This window comes from Myodes glareolus, chromosome 26 (genome assembly GCF_982192425.1).
Source record: "Myodes glareolus chromosome 26, mMyoGla1.1, whole genome shotgun sequence".
Lineage (NCBI taxonomy): Eukaryota > Metazoa > Chordata > Mammalia > Rodentia > Cricetidae > Myodes > Myodes glareolus.
Window position 1 is genome coordinate 29,930,866 of NC_142051.1, and position 26,755 is coordinate 29,957,620.

General features: G+C 37.4%; 1 protein-coding gene across 4 annotated transcripts in view; it reads right to left on the reverse strand.

Annotated features, from left to right (window-relative positions):
* Cep290 (centrosomal protein 290) overlaps positions 1–26,755 on the reverse strand; it is an 81,500-nt gene that overhangs the window by 3,141 nt on the left and 51,604 nt on the right. For 2 of the 4 annotated variants that reach the window (XM_087902066.1, XM_087902069.1), the window contains 18 exons: positions 26,156–26,263; positions 25,341–25,540; positions 23,242–23,455; positions 22,110–22,247; positions 20,037–20,258; positions 19,507–19,629; positions 16,780–16,925; positions 16,311–16,466; positions 14,462–14,585; positions 12,251–12,385; positions 10,860–10,946; positions 8,906–9,070; positions 8,127–8,249; positions 6,494–6,666; positions 5,134–5,275; positions 4,028–4,101; positions 3,208–3,302; positions 75–154 (listed from right to left, as the gene is read on the reverse strand). In XM_087902066.1, coding sequence (XP_087758192.1) covers positions 75–154; positions 3,208–3,302; positions 4,028–4,101; positions 5,134–5,275; positions 6,494–6,666; positions 8,127–8,249; positions 8,906–9,070; positions 10,860–10,946; positions 12,251–12,385; positions 14,462–14,585; positions 16,311–16,466; positions 16,780–16,925; positions 19,507–19,629; positions 20,037–20,258; positions 22,110–22,247; positions 23,242–23,455; positions 25,341–25,540; positions 26,156–26,263 — 2,505 coding nt within the window. The remainder of the gene's footprint in view (positions 1–74; positions 155–3,207; positions 3,303–4,027; positions 4,102–5,133; positions 5,276–6,493; positions 6,667–8,126; positions 8,250–8,905; positions 9,071–10,859; positions 10,947–12,250; positions 12,386–14,461; positions 14,586–16,310; positions 16,467–16,779; positions 16,926–19,506; positions 19,630–20,036; positions 20,259–22,109; positions 22,248–23,241; positions 23,456–25,340; positions 25,541–26,155; positions 26,264–26,755) is intronic. The other 2 variants (XM_087902067.1, XM_087902068.1) reach the window with 2 other exon arrangements.

Sequence of the window (26,755 nt, forward strand, 5' to 3'; positions counted from 1 at the left end):
TCATAAAAATTGTTTCCCAAAGCTGTTTTCACAGAACCCTGGCCATACTGAAGTTAGATATACATAAGAATTACCATCAGATGTTGCTTGTCTAGGTCTGACTTTCCGAGCTGTGTCTCCAGGTCGCTTATCTTTTCCTTTAGTTGATCAGAATCTGCCAAAACAGGAAAATTAGACCCACATTTTTGTTTACTGTGAATGAGTTAAAGATAGAGGATTTGTTTCAGAATAAGCAGGAAGTTTATGAAGCCTACAGTCTGGGATCATCTGGTCCTATATGGCAGGAGCCCTTCTCAGGTATACGTCTATGTTATCACTAGTAGGTAAGGTCATGCACAGCAAGCAAACAGAGGGGTGGCTGCTAGGTATTGGAAAAGTGGGTTATTCCTCTATATGAGAGACATTTCTATTTTTTTAAAAGAGAAATTCCTATTTTTGAGAGAAAAATCCTACAACCAGTAAAATTTGCTAGGTATAAAATATACAGGCAAAGGACTAAAACGGTAAGCCAGCCATTTGTGTTCTCCCTCTACCCCAAGTAGCTTTGGCTCTTTCCATGTCGGTTTTACACTATGTGCAAAACGTCCAAGACAATGTGTGTGGCCCAGAAGAAGGAGCACAGTTCTGATGGCTCGGTAAGAGATCAGCTGTTGACACACAGCACAAAGGTTAAGACACACAGTGTCATGTGGCTCTATACAATCACGGAAGGTGAAGGGTTTTGTTGTAAAGTTTGAGGAAATAATGAAAACAAGTTTTCATGACAAAGACAAAGTGTTTTGCAGTGCTTGACGTGGTTCCTATAGCTCAGAGACAAAGGGCAAACAAAGTTTCAAATCATTAAAAAAAATTTTCTCTTGTAAGTCAAATTCCCCTTTCAATTTTCATGTCACATGGATCCTACATATAAAGAAAAGATGTAATATTTGTCTTCTGAGACTGGTGGCCTATTTTACTGAACAAGGTAATCTGTAGTACCATTTTCTTAAAAATGTTTTTACGGATTAATAAAACTCCCATATATATGCACCACATTTTATCAGTGTATCTGTTGATGGACACATGGGCTGATCCTCTAACTAGCTCCCACGTGGAGTGCCCCAGTAAACATGGATATGCACATGTCTGTTATAGTTCATCCACAGTCAGCTCCTATATATTATGTACAGACTGGTGGTCGAACAGTGAAGCAAGAAAATATATAGAACATCTTCCAGAGGTTTTGTAAATGTCTTCATCTTTAAATGCTGATTCAGGAAAATCCAAACAGGTTCATTTTGAAGCAGGTACTCTCTGAAATGTGACCGGTACCTTTCCTCCCTTCTCTTACAACATAAGCAATGTAAGGGCTTGGGCTTAGACAAAGTAGAGAGCTTGCCTAATGCCAACAGAATTGACAGGTCTTTGTCCTGTGTGTGTTGCGAGCACACGAAGCTGTCCCCTAGCAGTCACACATCTGCTCCAGATGGATGAATGGTGTTTTTAGTTAGCGAAGCACAGTAGCCCAGTGGTAAAGACCCTGGCATGGCAAGGAATTCTACACTTTCATAGAATTAATGTTTAACCTTCCCATGCCACTTCCTAATTGTTGTGGTCTTGAGGATAGATTATACATCATTATCAAATGTAAAATGAAGACAACAGTATTGATCCTATGGCATCATAAGAATAAAGTAAAAATTTTGTAAAGTCCTTAGCACAGTGCGTCCCACAAATCACACTGCACATTAATGCAAAGTAGCATTAGGACTCATTAGTATCTCTGTGAAATAGTTTAAAATTATTCAGATATATCATGTAGGGCAGAACATGACACTTCCATCAAACTATCTGATAGTGGCATGATTATGTTAGGAGATGCAGTTTAGTTATACCAGAAGCTTTGGAACTATACCAGAATCCATCCTGGGGTAAACTGATCACTATCCATTCAACAACATACCACAGAATTAGTAAAACTATGAATGATGTACAGATCTTAAAAGATCTCTGTAGTAAGATAAAAGCAGTAAGAGAAGCTAGACATATAGCATGAATCCAGAAAAAAACCTCAATAGACATATAATGTCTATACTCTAACTGTTAAGGTAAAAACTCAATAGACATACAAGGTCTATACTCTATGTTAAGCTTTATCCTGTGAACTTGGTACAATTAGCAAATCTCAGATCGCAGAATGCAAGTGCATGGAAACACCTCAAACTGTCACCTTAGATGCTGCAAAGAACTCATCCTGATGGATAACATTTTCTTTAGTTTCAAAAGAAAATGTTTAGAAGTTTCAAGTCACATTTCTGAGGTTGTCCCACTGAAAATGTCAGAGTGAAGATCCAAACTCCCATCAGGCTATAGTGGTACTGAGTGCTTTATCCTAGATAACCTCTGTGGGAAAACTGAAATAATGCCAGGCACTACCTTGTTGATCCTGAATGGGAATATGGGGGCTATTATGTTTGTCACTGTGCCTGTTTGCAAAAGCATTGTGAGCTGATTTGGGGAATTATAAACATATTGTGATAAACAGTTACATTTGCAAATACAGATCAGCAAGTAATGGGTCAACTGTATTATGTATGTGTACACACACATACATGTTTGTTTTGTGTGTAACTGTAATATACGGGAATGAATGCTAATTCTAGGATAAGGACTGAAAGGAATAAAAGGAACATTTCTATTTGCAATAGAAAAAAATAGTGCTGTAGTTTTAAAATTAAGATAATTAGTAACATTCAGAAGAAAAAGTCCATAGGAATTCAAGAATCTATGATTCGAAAGTGGAAACACAGACTGGAGAGAAGGCTTAGAGGTTAGGAGCTCTGGCTGCTCTTTCAGAGGTCATGAGTTCATTTCCCAGCAACTACATAGTGGCTCACAACCATCTAATGAGATCTGGTGCCCTCTTCTGGTCTGCAGAAATAACAGATGCAGGCAGAACACTGTATACATAATAATTTTTTTTAAAGGAAGGTGGAAGCAAAGGACAGCATTAATTGCTTGATAATATACTATGATTAAGCTTGTAACCCATAGATGGATCACAAGAAGAAAGATTTAGCCCACTTAGTATAAAATTTGAAGTGTCACAGCCTGAGAGAGAACAGCTCTACATACTCTCATCAGGGATTTGATGCTATAGAAACACACAAAAGGCAAGCCCTGAATCAAAACCTTGAGATAGCCAACAAGTTTTATGAAATACATTACCAGGTGTGCTGCTTCCAGCTCCAGTTCGGTCCTTGTTAGCTTCTATCTGATTGATTAATTCTGCCTTTTCTTTTTCCAGCTGACTACTGGTTAATCTAGAGTACAATGATAGCATGTTAGAAAAACAAACAACGGGTGTCATTCTGTAAACTACATAGGCATTTCCTACACAGTGGTATACGGTACTCAAATAGCATTTCATCAAGATCCCAGCTGATTCTGGTGGTGCATGCTGGGAGGATGCCAATAAGAGATGGCAGCAGGGCCACCAAGGAAAATTTTCCTCTCCAGGCTTCATTGCTTCATTCCCAAACAACACAAAATCTAAGTTTTTCCTAGCCTTAGTCCTGATGTTATTTTCAAGAGTTCTTTTCTTACAATGAGAAGCAGCTGCAGAAAGTCCTAGAAGCATAGAATTCCTTGTTTCTCTTTCATTGGGATGTGGTTCTGCAATGCTGAAGTTTAATTCTATGCTGCTAGAAAAATTTGTTACAATCTGGAAATATGAGTATTGAATAGTGAATATATTAGAAGAATGAAATAATAATCAACTTTGAAAAACCATAATCTTTAGGTATAGCAAATCTGGCTGTGTAAAATAATTTTTCTAAAAATAAACAGGTGGATAGGATGTGAAGCTGATAGCCTGATTTCAGTTCTTGGAAGAAGCAACTCTTAGAAGCTGCCCTTTCACAGGTGGCATGCACGTACCGCACCCCCACCCAGAATGTACATGTGTACACATGCACACGCAGAGAGAAAAAAAGATATTAAAAATATTTAATATTTAAGTACTCAAATAAACATAATATGTATGTACCTAAGGCGCTGGAGTTCCTGCATAAGCCCTTCATCTGTCTCCACACCTTCGGGAACATTTTTGAGCATCTCAATCTTTGAGCAAAATGAAAAGTTAGAAGATAAAAGTTTAGCATGGAAATAAGATTTTTTTTTTTAAAAAAAACAACTTTTAATTAAGTATAAGATTTTGGGTCTTTGGAAGCATGAATTCCCAGTGCTGTGTTCTAGTCTATGCATCCAAGTCATCAAGACTTGAGCAGCGTACTACTGAGGCCCAGGCAGCGAGGACAGCACTAGAATAGCTGGGATCTCATACAGAGGTGTTTGACTTTCCTGGGGAAGGGAAAGGAGTGATGCTGTCATGAGATGAGATGGGATGGGGCACGGCAGCATGGGGAGAAAGCGCTCTCCAGGAGAAGAATCTAGGGAAGACAGGGTGACAGACTGTGCTGGTCTAGTCCCTGAAGGGCCTCCATTTAACACAGACAGAAGCTCAGGAGCCAGTTCTAAGAATACAGGGAACAGTGATGAGTGTTCTAGACAGCAGGCAGGTATAAAGAGCTGAAGCAGAAATGAGCTTCAGTTACTCAAAGGTTCGAAAGGGTTAATGCTGGGAACCGGGTTGTAGAAGATGCAGTGTCAGGCCATCCACATACATGTATCTCTATCCGTACACAGGCTGAAAAGAACTGCTACAAAGTTTCATTCATGGTGAAGGGGATAAAACTCCTACAGTTTGCTCCATGCCCTACAGGACTATTTGACAACTATGTGGAGAACAGACCAGTAGTACAGGAAAGGGGAGAGGATGCAAGTAGAAGCCCAGTCCGGAAACTGCTCAGTCAGGCCTAAGATAATGGCTTCCATGCAGAGCACTAGCCAGATCTGGGGTGCATTTATGAAAATTACCCCTGCATTATTAATCATGAAGAAGTGGCGAGTAAGAGAATGAAGGCAGTGATGATCTCGTCTGAGCTTGCATAAGTGGATGGGTTAAGGACCGCCCACTGGAGGAGCCTCCTAGGGCAAACATTATTCAGGAGCTCTTTGTTTTCACCTTCAGGCAGTTCAGGGATTGTCTTGCCATATATTACATTGTTTTATCATTGAGAGGTGATTACATGCCTGTTGTTCAAGATCTTCCGTGTATTTCTTAGCTTTCTGTTCTCTCTCTGTTGCTTCTCGTACAAGCTGTTTAAGGTCAATTATACTTTGATTCTTTTTGGCAATATCACTTTCGAACTCTTTCATCTTGGTCTCATACATTCTAAAAATATAAAGAAAAATTATTATGGGCATTAATATGTAATTTCTCTCACTAATTTAAAAGTCAACTTAAATCATGGTAAAATATGCAAGACTACATAATACTATTTCTTCTAGTCAAACCTTTGGCTACATATTTAGGAGCAAAAGGTGATGTTAATGAATAAGCACCCTAATTAATATACATGCTAATTAAAATAGAAAATTAATGTGATCTCAAAGAGCCTAAGATCTGAAGTGGAGATTGACTTTGGCAACTGTGAAACTTTTAGGTTGACATCCTATTTCAGGCATAAGAAAACATCTAATTCATCAGACTGCAAAATGTTCCCCCACTTCCAGTACCTTCCCCTCCCCCTGTTCAGGTAGAAAGAGCCCATGGGGCTCCACAGAAGGAACAAGCTGTTCAGAGGCAGGGGTGAGAGAAACACTGCGTGCTCTGGAATGAGGCAATGCAGATTTATAACAATAAGAAAATGGCAAATGGACTAAAAAAATCCAGGCTCAAAAGATATCTTCAAAATTTTGTTGATCCAAATAGTTTAACAGGCATAGACTTACAGGAAGATGATGCTTACTGTATTCAAACCTTTCCAGAGGAAAGAAACATGTCTTCTAGATAAATTAACAAAGGGTGGTATTGATTTAGAGAACGTATCTGACAAGTTGGCTTTCACAGCCACAATAGTTAAGCTCTAAGCATAAACCCAATATCTTTATAGAAAGTGTTCACAGGAAAGGAGAAAGTGAAGGCCAATAAGATACTAACATGCTGCTATATTCATCTATTGGACTCTCTGTAGAGACAGTTGACCAGTATACAACTAAAGGCAATGCAGCTCATCCCAGATCCAGAACACGCAACTGTTTAGGACATATCTGCGGTAGAAATATATGAACAAAACTAGAGGCTGACGCTGCAGGAGCCCATCACCCAGCAGAAGCTGGGCAGCATCAGCCTAGCCCGTGACTGACACCAGCCTCATGATGCACACCGAGCTCCAGAAAGTTAGCTCAGCTTCAGCTCTGCTTACCTCTGCAGCCTGCCAATAAAACCAGCTAAGGAAGAAACAGAGTTTGGGTCATTTTAAGTCAGAAAGAAAGGACACTGATAAACACCAAACTGTTCATCAGGAAATAATTGGGTCATCTTTCAAGTCAATGACGCTAGAGTTATTAACTCTTTAAACTTGGAACAAGTGTGAAGCTCTGATCCCACCTCGTAACCACAATGGATTTCCAGCTCTTGCTGTCGGCGCCTTCCAGCTGCGGCCCTCTCTTTTCTGCAAACTGTAATCTCTTGGCCGTCTCTTCGAGCTGAACTGCCATCTTGTCATTGACCAGCTCTAGGCTGTGCTTAGCTATCCGCAGTTTCTCGGAAGCTTCCATTTCCTATCAGTAAAGGCTTGTTGGTATATCATGGGAAAACATAATGCTGTTCACACAGACACCAGGCATAGAAAATTATCACTATATGCTAGAAAATATAAAACAAGCTGGAGCTATATTGTTTTAAAACTGCAAAAATGTTTTCCTCTACAATAGCAATCTATTCATAATAATTAGTACAAAAGATAAAATAAATGAAGGCAGAGAAACATATTTACAAGTATTTATTATCTTAGGTATCTAGTGGAAACTTTAAATTCTTCATTTGTTTCTCAGAGAAATGTTCAGAATAATGAGATAGTTAACCTTGTTATACCTTAAAATGAAGCATGATTCTTAAAAGCTCAGAGAAAGAAATTGGGGTTCCACCTGAAGGTCCAAAAAGCAAAGCACCCAGCCACTGGTTCTTACCTCTACCTCAGTTCGAAATGGAGATCCTGCTTCCAGGAACCTCAGAATGAGACTGAACCTGAGAGCTGTCTCCTCGTGTTTTATAATCCTCTCTAGGGCTGGGAATAAAGGCGTGCACCACTGGGATTAAAGGCATGCACTGCCTGGTTTCTATGGCAACTAGTGTGGCTACTGAGATTAATGGTGCATGTTACCAATGCTTGGTCTGTAAGGCTGACCAGTGGGGCCGTTTTACTCTCTGATCTTCATGCAAGCTTTATTTATTAAAATAACAAATGAAATGCTACTACATTAAAGGATGCTTATTTTGACTCTGTCAGGAGTCCTGGCCATTAACACACGTAGTATATAAGTGGCAGATTATATCCAGTAGTAAAGATTAAGATTCAATATAGCACAGCTCTGGCTTCACAGTACAGTTACTGCTTTAAAAGTCTTTAAATTTATGATCCCAATTCATTCACTAGTTAATGTAAGTTAAAAATGATACGTATTTGTCAGGAGTAAGGGACATTTTACCATTTAAATAGAAAGGAATCTTAATAACGAAATGGTTTTGTTCTTTGCTCTATAAGTTGTTCATTGCTCTAAGTCATATGCATAAATATTAACTCATTGAAACTGTTCAACAGCCCTGTGACATCAGTAGTGTGTGTATGTATGTTTCTTTTTTAAGTTGGGTTCCCTATGTAGCCCAGGCTGGTCTCTTTCTTACACTGCCTGGATACTGGGATGGCAGGCTTTCAACTCCATGCTTAGCTAAGACATAGGTATATTTACTACTCCCAGTTTCATATACGAGGAACCGGAGGAACAGACAGACATTATCCATCCTGGAACGATGCCCACTAAGTAGAAACAGAACCAGAGTGAGCAGCTCCTTCATGATGCCACCTTAGTTCTAAATTTGCACATAAATGTACCCACTGCTGAACATGTAACTCTTAAGATCCACTGTAAACAGACACTGGCATCAAGGAATCTATCCATTTTAATTTTGCCAAGGTATGTCACTTAATGAAAATAAAGGTAACCTGTCATAAACGTCTTACTTTCTTAAGTTCTTTCCGAAGCCGTTCATTTTCGGCAACAATTTTCTCGGTGCCTTTGTTCTTGGATTCATATTGTAAACTCAACTGGTGTCCAAAGTGAGCTTTAAGCTTTTCTAACTCAGTCTGGTAATTAATAAAGCAACGTATAGAAAAATCAAAAAAAAGATTATTCACACATGTTGGAATCATACAACATTAAATGGGCTTTGCAAGCTTATTTATGGATTTATTCACATTATATGTAACAAATAAGAGAGAATTTGGGAGGAAGTAAGGTAGGGCAGAAAGGGAGGTGATGGGGGAGGTGAGGAAAAGGGGCTTCGCAATTATATTTTAATTCGCTTAAATATAAAAAGTAAAGATTATTATTTAACTCATAAAACTTAATTCATGGCAGGTAGTTTTAGATACCTTACTAGTTATGACTACAGTTGAAGACTTTCCCCAAATGACTTATCTATAGCCAAAGTTCCTATCTAACCTTGGCTGTACATTAAAATTATGTTAAGATTTCCAGGAAATACAAGAGACTCCACAGAATCCCTCCTTTACAAATCAAACTTAAATTAGACACACATAATTTATCACCAGAAAGAACGACTGGTTCAGAAACAGTAACGACAAAGAAACAGGGCCACGCTGCAGCTACCTTTAGATTTCTGACTGTCAAATGCAACCACATCCACTAGGGACATTTGGTGCAGTGAGCATATTCAATATTTTCTCTAAAAAATGTAAATAAAAATAGTAAAACATTCACATAATCAAATAAAAATTACCTTTAATTTTTCATTTTCTTCTTCAAGATTAGTCATTTTTTCACTAGTCATTATTCCTGATGCTTTTTTCAATTGTTCGTTTTCTCTTTGGACTTTTTCAACTACTTTCTTCATTAACCCAATAGTTTTTTCTAGCTCTGGAATTGTCTTTCCACTTCTTCCAGACTACAAGGGAATAAACACACTTTTAAAATTTCATATCTTAGAGACTATGATGTACTAATGCCAAAAGAGGTCTATTACTGTGTTGTGGAATATTAGTTAAAGATGTGCTGCATTCTTTTATACTGTAGAATATTTGTTTAGCAATGCAAAGGTGTGCTGTATTCTTTTAGGTTGCATTTGTTTAACTCTATGAAGTTATGGTACTTTGCCTATCTAAAACACCTGATTAGTCTAATAAAAAGCTGAATGGCTACTAGCAAGGAAGGAGAGAGAATAGGTGGGGCTGGTAGTCAGAGAAAATAAGAGAAGAATGAGAAGAGGATCGAGAAAAGGAGGAGCGGAGAATTAAAGGGGTCAGCCACCCAGCAACACAGCCTGCCACACAGTAAGAAGGAAAGAAAAGACAGAAACAGAAGAATGTAAAAGCTCAGAGACAAAAAGCAGACAGGATAATTTAAGTTAAGAAAAGCTGCTAGGAACAAGCCAAGTAATTCCGGGCATTTATAAGTAATAATAAGACTCTGTGTGTTTGTTTGAGAGCTGGGTGGCAGACCTCAAAGGAGCAAAGAGAAAAAAATAACCAAAAACATTACTGTACTTATCATTAATAACTGTCGTTATCTGTACAGTGGTTCTCAACCTACGGTTCATGACCCTTTGGAGGTTGAACTTTCACCAGGGTCACCTATGATCATCAGCAAACACAGATATTCACGTTACGATTCAGAACAGTTGCAAAATTACAGTTATGAAGTGGCAACGAAAGTAATTTTCTGGTTGGGGGTCCCCACGACACGAGGACCTGTGTGAAAGGGTCGCGGCGTTAGGAAGGCTGAGGACCACTGCTCTAGCCCATAGGACGCTTCTTTGCACAGAGTAAAATGACAAAAGAGAAACAATGTGTCTAAACAGCTCAGGAGTAGCACTATGAAGGCAATTTTCTCTAATAGCTGTGGCTTAGAAATTTGGTTTCTGTTAATAGTGAGGATATCAACAAAGATAATTCACTAGTTATTTAGTTAATTTTCAACAGCCGAGTAAATGAAGGTGCTTAACTCCGGGCAGGGCAGGGCAGGGCAGGGCTGCTGCAATGACGGAACTCACAACAGCTGTGGGAAGAGGGTCCTAACCCTAGGAGTCGTAAACATGATGAGCTCCGGGAAAGGAGAGTCAGTTTCTCATTACAGGGCTGGCTCAGGGCCGGTTGACCATGCTTTACTGGATGACCATACACCCAGAAGTATGTGAATAGCATAAACTGGAGTCTATGCATTAATAACTTAGAAAAAAAGTAAGGTTGGAGGGTTAGCGTTAGGAAAGGGGTGGACTGTGGAAAAAGTATAGGGGAGGAGTTGGAAGTGGGTATGATCAAAATAAATGGTACCAAATTTTCAGAGAATTAATAAAAAACTACTAAAATTTTAGTTAGCATTCATAATATACAATGAAAAAATCCTAAGACAAATATTTATATAAAACTTTAATATACACTTAGATATGTGAAATATTCTTTTATTCTTATACTCCTTAAGAGATAAAATTATATGCATATTTATTGTGCATAAATGATTACATATTTTCACTTTGAAACAAATGTTTACTGTCAATATTTGTTCTGAGTACTTTCTATTAATACTTAGTATTTTCACAGAATGCATCATGTATGTCATAGTACTAACTACCTGAGTAAACTTTTGTTTCATGAGAGCTTCAGTTTATACCACTCTACCACCCAAAATCAAAAGGAGCTGAAAGCTTTGGCACCAGCTTCTTAAGAACACAAACTCACCCCTCTGACCTGACCAAGTTTCCGCTCCACTTCCATTTTTCCTTTCTTAAGAAATTCACACATTTCCTTCAAATCTCTTACTTGATTCTAAAAATAAGAGACAGTACAGAAATCTGTCATGATGATACAACAGTCTTGAAACAGAGGAAGAAAGCATAATCTGAGTTACAAGTCTCAACTATAGAACCAAACTCAACAGCTGTGTCTCAAAAGAAATTTTGATCAGACATGTGCTGGCTTGTTTTTGTTGGCTTGACACAAGCTAGAATAACCTGAGAGGACGGAAGCTCAGTTGAGAAAAGGCCTCCATACAGGCTCTAGGTCTGCGGTGTTTTCTTAATTAAAGACTGATGTGGAAGACCCAGCTCACTATGGGTGGTGTCAACCATGGCAGCTGGTCCTGAGTTTTACAAGAAAGCAGGCCGAGAAAGCCCTGAGGAGGAAACAGGTAAGCAGCTTTCCTCCTTGGACTCAGCTCCTGCCTTCAGGTTCCTGCCCTGGTTTTCCCTGATGGACTAAAATGAAATAAACCCTTTCTTCCCCAGTTGCTTTGAGGAAGTTTACAACAGCAATAGAAACCCCAACTAAGACAACACATTAAATAAATTAAAGACTACTAAGCATGCGGCCATTGGCCAACTCTGAGTTGCCGTCCCACAATGCACATGCACAGACAATTACACAGAAAAAGAACTGAGGTAATTGCACTGATGTTTCAGAGTAGAAATCAGAATGAGAAGCATGAAGCTTAATTGCATCACCACCAGTGGAAATGACAGAATGATAATGTTCATGATTAGAAAATAAGACTGAAACACTTAGCCAAGAAAAAAGCTATAGGTAAGATACAGAAAGTCAAAGATAAGAATTTTAGAAGTAATACTTCTAAAGAAACAATTACATTTCAAGTATTGCAATTACTAATGAAACATAAAAAATATCTTCTTACCTTGGAACACATGAACTTGACACTTCTCTCTACTGTCTGGAATTATTATCAGTACAACCCTCTTTGTGTGGAGTTCTTAGCGTCAGCATGACCCCTCACTCACCAGCCTTCTACGCCAGCTCTCATTACCCTAGTCGCTTTCTACTATCACGCTCCCTGTTTTCCCCCAGCACTTCCCATCAGCTGGGATGACACACTACTCTGCTTGCTTGTTAACTGGCATCTTCCTCATTAGAAGATGTTTTATTAACACTTGAATTTACATTTTTAATATCTAGCCCCTAAAAATATAAAGTGGGGACTCAATGCTTCTTAAATGAGGAAATGTATGTAATATAACATAACAAAGATGAAGAAACCTTATGAGTATGCATTTCAGAAAGTAGTGTACGTAAATTTCAGTGTGTGCTGAAGTTAGGTATTTTTATAAAATTAAATTTACCTTTAGTCTTGGCAAATCTTTATTTGCTTGTTCAAGTTGAAATTTCAGCTCAATATTTTCAGATGACAACTTCAAGTTTTCTTTCAGCAGCTCTTGTTCTTTCTGAGAACGGTCATCTGACTCTACTTCTGAAGTCTGGAAAATGAAATTTAGAATATGTTCAACATTTAAGAAAAGTTGCAAAGACATACTCTGTAACATTGTCAAAGGTGAATTTTTAAAAAGGAATATGGGAGGAAAATGGAAAACATCACATAAAACCAAAACCAAGAAAGATAGATTAAAAGCCTCCAAAGAAGGTAATTTTTAAAAATTAAAAGAAAAAGCAAAGTCAGATATGGCTTAAAAAAATCTATAAATACAGTGATTTCACAGATTTTCTCATAATGTTTAAACTATCCTATATTGGTTTTGTTAGTTCAAAATAAAGGTTATCCAATTGTGAGGGATGAAACTGTTCCTCCTCATCTCAGCATGTGATCTTGTTTGCCTTACAGAAATAACCAAGTTAAGAGGTATTGCAGGGGGGACACTTGTTTGTCCCGGCTGCCCAGAAACTGTATTAATTAAAACACTGCTTGCCCATTAGCTCTAATTTCTTATTGGCTAAAACTTACATCTTAATTTAACCCATTACTATTAATCTGTAATTCTGATAAGACATGTAACAGAACATTGGCAGGAAGGTAGTATTGGTTAATTTTTTTTGTTACAGGATGTATATACATAAAGCAATGGCAAGAAGATCCAATCTATCTATTATGATGGGTATAAGCCATACTAAGTAACAGATCCCACCTATCACATGGCCCAAGTGTGTATGGAAGCTCCTCTACTATTAGTCTACTACAAAACAAATCCTGTCCTTTACAAAGCTGACAACTTTGGCATCTTGGATGGTTTTAAGGTCTCCATTAAACATGGAAATCTTTAATTCTCTATTTCTAAGCTATTTTCTTTTCCTGAAGTTTGTCTACCTCTGGAAGATAGCTGGTCTGATTAGTGATAACAGTACCAACGACTGCTTTATAACAACTTACTAATGTATTAATGAATTTAATTTATGACTTCTAGAAAAGAGTATATCAGTCGATTTTACACGAAGATATATTAATATATTTCTTATCAGCCCATGAATGTAATTACTATATAATACATTTGAAACTTTTCCTCTTATTTTCTGAAAATAGAGTTAAAAACAATTATGTAAATTGTCCAAATTTCTGGAAAATTGTTTATTGATAGGTGTTTTTCCTTTTATAAAATCCTTCATTCTTTGTTAAATTGTCACTCTGTATATGGCTTTTACTGAGGAAGCTCAGCTAAGAAAGAAGTGAAGGACTACAGTGTGCTCAGAGCAGGGCATTTCTCAGGACTGACACATTGGTTTCCTATCTGGCCTATAAAGCATCCTCAGCACACTAGTGCCCTGCATCCACATGGTGGCAGCATCATGGTCCTCCTCAGCAGGTCCACCTGGACCACCGTTATGTGACTGACATTTTTGACTATATGTCCCTTCATTTTCTTATCCTTACCAGCCCTATTCATGTTCTCAGTTTGATGTTTTGGATTTTCATTTCCACAAAATTATTAATTTTCTTACCTTTAGGAACTGATATATTTTCATAATTCAAGTTAAAAAAAATCTGTGAAGCTGACCTAATTTTGCTTGATTTACTATTTGGTATTGTTTCCATACTTAATTCAATGGGATCAACAACATTTATGAAATACCACAAAATATTTGTAGATAGCCAATGAGGTAACTCATCAGTGACATTTATTTCTTCTCAGTTTTGGTTCTGAGTATGGTTATACGGCATTTTGTCTGTTCTTATCTTAGCTTTGCTTGTATTTTTTTGTATCTGTGAACACTAATACTAATGGTGGGAACCAGACGGATCACACTGGAGAGGGAACGGGCATGCAGCACACTTGCTAACCATCACTAACCAAACATGGCGCGCATCAGCGTCTCTAGCGAGAGCTGAAGGCTTGGACAAAGCACAAGCATTTAAGATTAACCACTGCTCCATCAGTTAGGGCTAAAGCAATGATTCGGCATTAGTTAGTAGAAGTGAATGTGTTGTGTCTGCATTAATGAGGAGGATCTAATGTTTTTATTCAGATGATGAATGTAATTGCCCTTTTACGCCTTATTTAACACTGGGAAAGTGGAGGGGGCGGGGAGGGAAGGTGTATACTCACCAAAGACTGAGGGTATGCATCCTTGGAAAGCTGTTTTTCTAAAGTACGAAGTTTTTCTTGAAGGTATTTATTTTGTAAATGTAAGTCTTCCACAACAGAATCTCGTGGAAGAGCTTGGTGGGTCCTGTGAACAACAATCAAACGATTATGGAAACTCACTTTTTCTCAAATTTATTATATTAAGATACAGAAAAGAAATATATATATGTGTGTATAAATACTATAACTTAAAATTTTCAAATTTCCAAAGCTCACAAGAAATAAATTAGGATCATAATTTATATTAAAAAATAATCCAACAATCTAAAATGGCTGAAAGACACTTAAGGAAATGTTCAACACCCTTAGTCATCATAGAAATGCAAATCAAAACAACTCTGAGATTTCATCTTACACCTGTAAGAATGGTCAAGATCAAAAACACTGATGACAACTTATGCTGGAGAGGTTGTGGGGAAAAGGGAACACTCCTGCATTGCTGGTGGGAATGCAAGCTGGTACAACACCTTTGGATGTCAGTGTGGCGATTTCTCAGAAAATAGGGAAACAACCTTCCTCAAGACCCAGTAATACCACTTTTGGGTATATATTCAAAGGATGCTCAATTGTACCACAAAGACATGTGCTCAACTATGTTCAAAGCAGCATTGTTTGTCATAGCCAGAACCTGGAAACAACTTAAATGCCCTTCGACCAAAGAATGGATAAGGAAAATGTGGTATGTTTACAAATGGAGTACTACACAGCAGAAAAAAATAACGACAGCTTGAATTTTGCAGGAAAATCGATGAAGCTAGAAAACATTATATTGAGTGAGGTAACCCAGACACAGAAAGACAAGTATCACATGTACTCACTCATTGGTGGTTTTTAAACATAAAGCAAAGAAAGCCAGTTTACAAACCACAACCCCAGAGAACTTAGGTAACAATGCGGACACTGAGAGACTTACATAGATCTAATCTACATGGGAAGTAGAAAGTAGAAAAAGACAAGATCTCCTGAGTAAATTGGGAGCATGGGGACCTTGGGGGAGGGGAAGGGGAGAGGCAGGGAGGTGAGCAGAAAAATATAGAGCTCAATAAATATCAATAAAAAAATAACTCAACAGAGACTTCTTTATCCATCAGCTAAAGTATAGCCCGACAGAAATACATGAACATTTGAAAGTGCATTTGTTTACATGGAATTATGCAGAGTAGCCAAAATACCCATGACCCATGATCTTAAAAAGATTACATAATAATTGCATACCATGTATTTTGTTCTCAAAAAGCTCAAGACCGAACAAAGTTCCAAAGTTTCAGTATATGTTGTCCTATCAAGTCCAAACTTAACTGGTTGGCTACAAGACCCACTTTACTCTGGCACAAACAAATCTATGAAACCTTGTTGTCCAGGATGTTTTCCCCACTTAACAAATAAATGCAAACTTAATGTGAAGACAATAAATTTCACTCTTGTCTCTATATTTTTACTAAGATTTTGTCTAGGCCATATCCTTCCTCTCTTTAATATATGGATTTAATAAATAAAACTCAGATGTTCAAACTTCTTAAATTTGGACACAAAATTCCCTTGCTTCTCTTTTCTGCCTGCCTCGTGCCTGCTTAGGTACATGTGTTTAGCAGCCAAAGAATAGAATATAAGGATTTAACTAAAGTCTAGTTCTATACAAATAACAATGTTGAGAGACACCGGAAGTATCACAAAAATAGCATGGGAAGCTCCAGAGGGGAATGGTAAAAAGCTGCCTATGTGTACTGGAAGCAATATATTTCTATTTCCACGTGTACGAGCCAGCAACTCCGCGACAGCACAGGCTCCCTAACTCCACGCAATGGATTACCTCATGTGTAGCAGGTCATTCTCTAAGTCCACATTTCTCTTTTTTAACTCTTCCAGCTCTTTCTCCGACTCCAAGGCTCGCACTCCTAAAACCTGATCAACAGTCATGCCTGTTGTTTTCAGTTTCTTCTGCAATGTAAGTTTCTCTTTATCAGCTCTGTAGAGTTGAGTAAGGAACAATAAAAATGGATCTTTTACAATTTCTATTTGGTTTATTAAATCGCAGTTCAGTCATCATCGATTTCATATGCACTAAGGGTACCATTCTGTACTTGGTATGAACTTATATAACAATCATAGATAATTCATTCATAGTTAAAATACATCATACCACATTTTTTAAAGATAATAAAATGTGAATCATAAATAACCTAAACTAGCAAACTTGCCATTTATCAAATAAAATAAACTACATGATTTCAGGATAAAAATTTATGCAGTATTAACTTTATAATAAAATTTAAACTCACTTGGCAAAAAGCTCCTTCAAAGTAGTCAGCTGCTTCGTTAGACTGTGGACTTCCCCTTCTTTCTCTTTTAATTTGCTGCGCATCCCCTCTACTTTGATTTGCCATTTTTTACCTTCTTCCCACCTAATTAATTCTTCTCTAGCACTCTGGAAATAGTAACGAATGGGTTATAAAACTGTTGGTATTACTTTTAGTCTCATTTTAAATACTAATCCACATTTTAACTATGCTTTCAAGTTAATATATAAATAGTTCATTCTGTTTTATAAATTCTAGAACCATTAGGTATGGCAAACTATTAGGAAAAAAAAGGCCTTCAATTTAAGTAGGCTTTGTGCATTACTTGACAGGTAAGTCTCAGGGAAGATCTGAACTAATTCCCATAACCTTAAGAAGTTAAATGAAAATTCACATATATGGTTTACTTAAGGAAGCTTCTAACAAATAATTCTATGTGAATGACCACTTCAATCTTGTAATAGCACCGTAATTTCCTAATACTGTAGCTCACTCTGGTCTAATGTACATTACTTATCATCCAACATGTATTTACTTAGTGCTGCCCACGTGCCTGCTGTATTCTAGATGTGAGGAGCAAAAGATGTATAAACCAGATATAAAGGCCAAGGTTTGCAAATCTTACAGTTCTTATTTGTTGAACAAACTTGAGTGGTGGCAATATACACAATAAAAGTTATAAATATACTGAGTAAGTTAAGTGGTGATAACTGCTATTAAAAAATAGAAAAAGGCAGGCTGTAGGGTCTTCTAGGAGTAAGCTCTCTGGTAACAGGGATGGTACTGGTAAGGTTGCTAGTACTAAAATAAAAAGTACACAAGAAAGCTATGTGAAACACAACAGTCCCATGTTCTGAACAAGTCCTCCCAGGAGCCTACATAGTTAGAACAGTTCTCACAATTGTATAGACCAAGAATTTAATTCCACTTTACCATATGAACACCAAAACTTTTTTTTTTATTAATTTATAAAAGTTTCCACTTCCACCCCTCCTCCCCATACCCTCCCATTCCCCCCACTTCCTCTCCTCCTCTATCTCCCCAGCCCTAAGAGCAGTCAGTGTTTCCTGCCCTGTGGGAAGTTCAAGTTCCTCCCCCCTCCCTCCAGGTCTAGGAAGGTGAGCATCCAAACTGAAGGGAGCCATTTTAGGGTTTACAAGAGACTTGATTCTAGAAGGGTTCCCAGGTCCAAGGAGAGATCCCCAGATTGTTCCCTGGACAGCAGAGGAGAGGGTGCCTGAACTGGCCTTGGCCCATAACCATACTGATGAATATCTTGCATATCACCATAGAACCTTCATCTGGTGATGGATGGAGATAGAGACAGAGACACACACTGGAACACTGGACTTAACTCCCTAGGTCCAAATGAGAAGGAGAAGGAGGGAGAACGTGAGCAAGGAAGGCAGGAGCAGAGGGAACCTTCACCTGATGATGAATGGAGATTGAGACAGAGACCCACATTGGAGCACTGGACTGAGCCACCAAAACTTTTTATAATGTTTTCCTTATACTTTGAATTTAGTAAGAATATAATTGCCTTTCAAAATAAAGCTTAGTCATTATTTTGCTAAAAATACTACCAATAATTGCTTACCATACTGGAAATCAAATTATGAGCAGCAATACAATTTAGATCATTTAAATTGTAATTGGAACACATTTTTACAAAATATACATCAGAGTCTATCAGAGCTCTGAACTCACAATAATGCTACATAAGGTACAAATACACGGCTACCTTATTTCTCTAATATACATGTTGATATACGAATAATGTATTATCATGCTCACTCTATTTTTATAAATTATTTTTTACACTTTTACCAATTTCATTTAGTACATTTATAACATTATTGAAATTATAGAGCTTATATTGACTTTAAATTTCATTTAGACTAATATGGGAAATATTATAAAATATAATGTTTATTCTAAATGGGATGTCATGTCTAAAAAATATATTTAAGCGACGTGAACAAAAAAGCAAGAAAGAACTGAAACTAAAACTTGGAACAGAAAATTGAAACAAAGGAGAACTAGAAAGAATTAGAACTTAGAAGAAAATTAGAAAACAAAAAGTAGAATAATAAAGCGCATGACCAGAATAGCACATGTATGAATTTCTCCCATACCCCTCAGATAGAGGAACCTTAAGTTCAGTTTCACTATGCTGTGGGGTTTTCTACAAATCCTGGGAGTAGCCTTGAGAGCTGGTCTTTCAGCCTCCTAATACCCTTCAATATGCTTTCTCCAAATTAGTTTCTAACCTTATTTATTCAAGACAGCTTGTAAGTATCCTTTTGAAATTCCAAAAGATTTACTGATATTTATTTTTTAATGTATTCAGAGAGTAATCTGACTTCCAGAAATATAAATAATCTCTGGGAGAATGAATTCTGCAGCATGTAAGGGAACCCTTCACTAGGACTGAGCAATGAGATGAGCAGATGGGGAGAATGGTAAACTCCTAAGATACAGGATGTGAAGAGACACAGACAGTGTTCCAACATCAGGAAACGACATGGAGGTGCACTGCAGGTGTGTCCTCAAGGGCAGTGCAACTCTTCTAAAGGTCAGAAAGCTGTCTTAGACATCTCAGCTTTATTCAGTACCATAAACAGTGTGTCTCAAACTATTAGAGTAAATTCTGTTTATCAGTAAATGCTTCATTTAGGTTATAACTATTAATGAGTGCATTCCGCATACCTTTTCCTTCACTGGTTTTATGTCGACGTCATCCATCTTTCTCTCCAGTTGGCTTTCAAGTTTTTTAACTTTTTTTTGAAGTTCATCAATTAAACTTTGCTTATTATCTAGCAGAGGTTTGCTCTGAAAACATTAAGATATAACTTTACACGACAAATATCAAAGGACACATTAAACATTCTAATTATAGAAATTTTGTGAGGCTAATATTAATCATGTTCTCTAACATGAAAGCTACCACTGTGCATGGCCCACCACAGACAAAGAATACAAGAGGTCACTCAAAGAACGAATCAAAGAGCTGGGTGGTAATAGCACACACCTTTAAACCCAGAACTTGGGAAGCAGAGGCCAGTGGATCTCCAAGTTTGAAGCCGGCCTTGTCTACAGAGTGAGTTCCAGGACAGTCAGGGCTACACAGAGAAACCCTATCTCAAAAACAAAAACAAAAACAAAACCACCACAACAAAAGTTTTTAAAATGAGTAAGAATCATGCCTTATACATCACCTGAATTAAATACAGTATTACCTGTAGCCCACTGGACAGTCTTTTAATCTGTCTTCTCAATTCGTCATTTTCTTGATCAATTCCATCTTTCTCTCTAAGGATTTTATTATAAGCTTTTTGCTTCTTTTGCAGTTCATTATTTAAATCATTTAAGTCGTCAGCTAGAGAATTTTCTTTGTTTTTACTTGTTTTAAGAGCTTCTTTTAATTTTACAAGATTTTCATTTAAATCTTCAATTTGTGACTAATAAGAGATAAAATCATTATTCACAAATCTTCCTCAAGTATTAAAGATAAAGCAATAAAAACATGGTTATACTACTATATGCACTAGAAGAACAATTCCACTATAGATTTTTTTAAACACAGCACACAAAGGAAAACTAGAAACTGCAGATGTTTCCCTCATCTGTGCCAAATGGAACAAGTTCACTAAGAGAACAAAAGGAAACAATTCAAAACAAATAATTTTCAACCAACAGTTAAAGCAAAACTTTATTGAAAAATATTTCATTATAGGTAAAACAATAAAAAAAACAGTACTTTCCAACATACGCAACAATGCTTTACAGATTCTAAACCATACAATTTGTATAACCTAAATCTCTGACTTCAACACTTTGTGAACTACTCTGTAAGGACAAGACACGGGAGTCGGCCTGAGACTGCAGCTATGACTGTGAACACAGGAGTTCTGAGCTGTTCGGAAAGAAGACAGTGGCCGAAACATGTTATTATTTGTTCTGGAATGGCTTATTCAACTAAGTGTATAAGCAGGTTGCTTTTTCTTGGTTTTTGTTTTTTTGAGACAAAGTTTCTCTGTGTAGCCCTGGCTGTCCAGAACTTTCTCTGTACACGTGGTTGACCTTGAACTGACAGAGATCCACCTGCCTATGTGGGCCACCACCAACCAGTATGTGTTTTATTGGATAAATGATTAAGGTCAAATAGTATTATTAGCAATATTAATTAATGTTATTATAATGAATTTAAAAGAAAATTATATCTTGGAAAAAGTTTTGAAAAATGGATATGAAAAAAGATGAAAAACTCAGGAGCAGTCTTTCATATGAATACTAAAACTATATCAGTAAAGGAAGTAACTATAACTTCCTTTTTATACATTTATTTAGTTAGCAGATTTTTTTATGATCACTCTTTTGAAAAGTACAATAGGCTATTTTTAAAAATTAATGAAAATCTACTTTCCAAAGTGTTTAATGAAAATAAAAGTGATATATGAAAAATCAGAAGTAAATAAAACTAAAAAAATGAAAGCAATTAGATTTTTAATTTTATCTCAATATATATGAAATTTTCTGTAAAGAATCTTTTTGAGGAAAAGGCAAATTGACAGTTATTATGAATATAAGAGTAATTAGGAAAAAAAGTTTAAATCACTAAGCTTACTGGCCAGATAAGAAAATAATAAAGTAAGTTGTTTAAAATTAATTTACTAGCTGGGTGGTGGCGGCACATGCCTTTAATCCCAAAACTTGAGAGGCAGAGGCAGAGGCAGGCAGATCTCTGTGAGCCTGGTCTATTAGAGCTAGTTCCAGGACAGGCTCTTAAGCTACAGGAAAACCCTCTCTCAAAGAAAGAAAAATTAATTTACTTGAAGAAAAGACTTCAAAGCCAACAGCTCTATAGCTAAAATGATGCCATATTTGTGGAGGAACGGCAGTTATGAAAGAAGCTAGGTATGTTTGGTGTATCTGTCGATCTCTTGGTCTTCTCAATTTTGTTGTGATCCTAAAATTATCCCAACAAAACAGCCTTAAAAGAATTCTGAGGGCTGGAAGTTAGGTCAGTGGTGGAGTGTTTGTTCATACTGGACCTTAATCCCAGTAATAGTTGAGATGTAAAATTTTCTAAATAAAATGTCTCTTAAATGAGTTCTGTTTCTTCTATTAGTAAGCATAACTCATAGTGTCCATCTTTTTCAAAATCCTCCAGATGATAGTCAATACCTGAATAACACAAGGACATAATGCTTAAAACTGTGTGTGTATGTGTCTAATTATCTAACAGTTCAAAAAACATCCTCGGAACTGAGCACATATCCGGCCATACTAATCCGTGCGCTGGTACTCACCTTTAGCTCTCTAGTGTGTCGATCAACAACCTGCTGAACATTGAGATTTGCCTCTTTCTGAGAAGTTACAGCAATAACACGTTCTTCAGCTGCAGCTGTCATTTCGGCCCGGAGTTCCAACAGGGCTCGACTAAGTGCCTAAAAATTACAATATACAAACATTTTTACTGGAAGATTAACAATGTACATGAGCAAAATAAAATGCAAAATAGGCAGTATTACTTTCTACTACTTTTCTATTAAATGCACCTATGATCTCATCAGCACCACAGTGGCTGAGGCAGAGAGTACAGTGGGCCTGAGAACAGCGTACACCTAGGGAGTTCTAGGCCAGCCTGGTTACAGACAGAGACCTGTCTCAACAAACAAATGAAAGAGTAACAAAATAAATTTGATTAAATATAACTCACAAACTCCGGAACTTTTTCAACTGAATTTCCTTTGTAATTTTTTTCAGTTCTTCAGAAATAGTTCAAAACACTGACAATTATTTTCAGAAGCAAGCATTATGCCAAGCAATTCATATTATAAAAGAAAAAATATTTTGTTTGAAAATTTCCAAGTTTATATATTAGCAATAAATTCTTCACTTAGAAAAAAATCACATTATGCATCCATTCATGTGAAATTACTGAATTTAGGCAGCTGAGTGATGTTATAAGACATTGTTTAAAATATTTGCCCATAAAATTTATGAACTAAGGTGGGGAAAATGTAGTATCTTCTAACCCACTTATCAAGTATGAGATAAATAAAAACAAAACAAAACAGCCAAACTACTACTCCATATTAAATCTACTGAGCAACTCTTCCCACAAAGTCACTGTGGCCAACTTCTTAAATTCTTCTTCCTTCATACCACCCCAACCCTCTAAATTGTTCAAAATTGTTCCAGCAACATGAAAACCCAATGGGAAATGAGAAAGTAATTCAGCAAATCACCAAGCATAAAAAGATACATTGGACTTTATCTGCATTTTAACATAGCACTACCAGTGCAGGGCTATGCGAAAGAACCGTCTTTGAAGGCATGAGACAAAGCTCACCCGGTCGCTGTAACAGCTATGTTAGCTTCCTTTACTAGCTCAGGTCTCCTCTAGGCCTTTCTCCTGAGAGGACATCTGCCACTTACCTTTTGTTGCTTCTCCTTCAAGGCCAGTTGGCTCTTTAGCCTGTCCACTAGATTCCTCATTGTGGTTGTGGGAGCTCTTGAGTTTGCTTCTTTCTGAGCCTGGAGTTCAGACTTCAAACTGTGAGCCTCCTTCTGTGCCTGGACAAGAGCACGCCTTAAGTCCTCCGCTTCTGCCTGCGCCTTCTTCACCTCCCCTGCATGGTTCTCCTGGAGCCTGAGAGAAACAAGCCTGTGTGTTTACCAGACTGGGTATTGCAAGTGATATTTTAATTGAAAAAAAAACAAAACAACTTTACAAAGGTATAAAGCCATGACTACTAGTAGTTTATATGGTAAAAGACGACACATGCAAGTTATTTCAGAAAGTGTATCATTTTTTGGCATTTAGGAATGAGATGTAAAGGCTTCAGTACTTTTCAGCACGGTGGTTATGTCTATGATCTCGGCACTGAGGCAGATGCAAGACAATCACAGTGGAGCTGAGGACAGCTCACATTTCTAGGCCTCTCTGCGCTAGTGAGACGTCTCAACAAAGAAATGAAACAGGATTATAAAAAATGTAATTTTATAACCTAGTACATGGCTTAGATTAAATACAAAACCATAAATTCTCCTATATATACAATAGAATGAGAAAACCTAGGACAAAAGCAATATAATATACTATTTTTAAGAAAATAATAAAAAAATCTCAAGTGGCAACTACTTACTTATTCACAAACGTGGTAACTTTGGGAGGTATTGAAAGGGCAAAACAAACTCCATTTGAGAAAGAACTCCATTTTAGATAGGACCTAACTATGGGGGTGAGTGCAGCCCAGCAAGGTGATAATCATTCCCAAGAAACTGTGCCTGCCGTGGTCAAAGTGACCCACCAGGGTGTCCAAACATCTGTTTGGTTCGAACATCTTTGTAGGTACCTGATTAACTAGTTTTGACTGTGTTGAAATTCCCCTATACCCCAAACAATGGATTCAAAAGTTGGATACTTTTTACCCAATCCCAAAACACCAAGGCTTGGGCCACCCTGCTTGCAGTTTTTCCCTTTAAAAACCCCTTACCCTAAGAGTTTGGGGTCATTTTCCCCCACCCCCTATGGCGGTGTGTTGGATTATGGTCCAAGTTAGCTAACTTGTAATCAATAAACCCCAGTGTGTTTGCATTGGATACCAGCTCTGTGGGGTTCCCGTGACACGGGCATCACTGTGTCTTGGGTCCAAGAGTAAACAGCCTAAGTTCTAACAGGCCATCAGAAAGGAAACAGAATCCTAAGTGGCTCAACATTCTCACTTTCATCAGAGATGAGTTCAGGCCCAGAGAGATGGTCTATGATCAGGAACTGAACAACCTTATACCAATTTTATGTTTAAAGGTCTATTTTTTTAAAAAAATGGCTGGCTAATGATTACAATCTGTTTTTAAACTTTTTAATTTTTTGGTTTTTCGAGACAGGTTTCTCTGTGTATCCCTGGCTAATTATCCTGGAGCTAACTCTGTAGACCAGGCTGGCCTTGAAGTCACAGAGGTCTGCTTGCTTATGTCTCCAGAGTGCTGGGATTAAAGATGTGCACCACTACAGCCCAATTAAATTACAATATTTAATATGTAGGATGCTGTGAACATTCTGACACTATAGCTTTTGATATCTCTATTTAACGAACACTTATTGAGCCTCTGTTTTATCACATACTGCTGGGTGTTTAAACAAAAGCAATTTATATGTGAGCTTCTAATTGTCAAGCCACGCTTGTAGATAGTACCATAGGGACTTCATTCATCTCAGCACTCTGAAGGAGCCCAAGGAAACATTTTCATTTACACAGGATGAAGCGGGCAGTGGAAATGTTAAAAATAAGACTCTAGAGAAGAAAATAAATTGGCTTCTGAGTAAGACTGACTACAACCTGGGATTGTCTCATGTCCACTCATCGCATTACCGAGCCTTCCTAGCCTCATTCCTGTAAAGCAATGAGCTGCAGAGTCCTGTGGACAAAAGGACACATACCAGGGTCTCACGACAATGCCCACACAGGCTTCAACACAGTCTTAATGCCATTTGCTCATTACTTGCTCATTTTTAAAAGATTTCTAAGATTTACCGTAATTTGATGTTTTCAAATTCTCTGACTTTTAACTCAGTAATTTCTTTCTGTCTTTCCAAATCTTTTGATACTTTCTTTAGTTTGGTAAGAAGTGAGGCCAGAGAGTCATCTTGTTCTGCTACTGTCTGCTCCATCTCGGCCAGACGGATGAAATGCTTGTTGGTAGGTACTGAACCAGGAGACTGGTTTAGTAAATCCTATGAGATATGAAAGGATTAGTAATGAGTAAGTGTGATCTGAGACTATGGACGATTTATCCATACATTTCTTTATGAAGAATGCAGTCTACTATCTGAGAGGAAAAGAAGGATCAGGGAAGACAGGATATAGTCTGTACTCTTTGTGTGCCCTGCGTTTTAGCCAGCACGTAGGTGCAGGGGAGGGCTATGACGATGAGTTAATGAGGTGAGGCTTGAGGAGCTTGAAGCTGTGGGGTAAGAGAATCGGGGCCACTGTCCGCACAAAGAACAGATTGATTGATGGGGTCAAGTAGGAGGTTAATTCAAAAGTTGGAAAATAAATACAAATTAATTTATGGATGGAATTTGGAAAAAAAGAGTAGACTCATAACATAGGAGACTTTCAGTCCATGGCAAGGGACAGAAATATGATTTTATAAGCACTGAAAATTGCTGAGGGTTGGATTTGGGTTAAAAAACTGATCATGTTTTCATGCTCAGAGATGCTTTTCATAATATTATTTTGTCAACACAATGGTAGGTGTATTCTCCTGTGAGATATGAAGAGGTAAATTTTAAATTACGTGATCTCACATCTCAATAAAGAATAGAACAAAGTTCTCAGAACCTTACCTGGGCTGTCTGCTTGAATTTATTGAGTGAATTCTCAGCCTGTAGTTCTAATTTATGATGAAGGACATGAAGGTCTTCCTCGTGCTTCTTAACAATTTCTCTTTGCTCCTGTTTCACAGGAAGTTAAGCTGTACTGTAAATTATGACTGAAATACATTCATGTTCTCAGTTAATTTTTAATCTTCCAAACCCTCAGAACAGAAAAGATATGCATATGTATATTCATGCATATGTACATTAGGCCATTATACATCTGTTAGGATGCGTTCATGCTGACCACCCAAGTCTTACAATTTATTTTTAACGTTAAAAATAATATGCATCCGTCACCCTTAATTTGTTTCTCGGAACATTTTAAATTACTAGATCTCTCCTACTGTTCCAGAGAATTAGATCTCCACAGACCACCCCTGTGGAGTATTGTTAACCTTACTGTTTCAGTTTTCACTCATAAATCCACCTGACATTTTCTAAACCACCCATGTCTCCATAGCAGATACTCTCGTTTACCTCAGTCCACAAGAGGAAGAAGAGACACGTACACAAACTGCCAGTTTTACTGACAGATCTGTAATCCAATCATGTGAAAGCAAAAAGTCC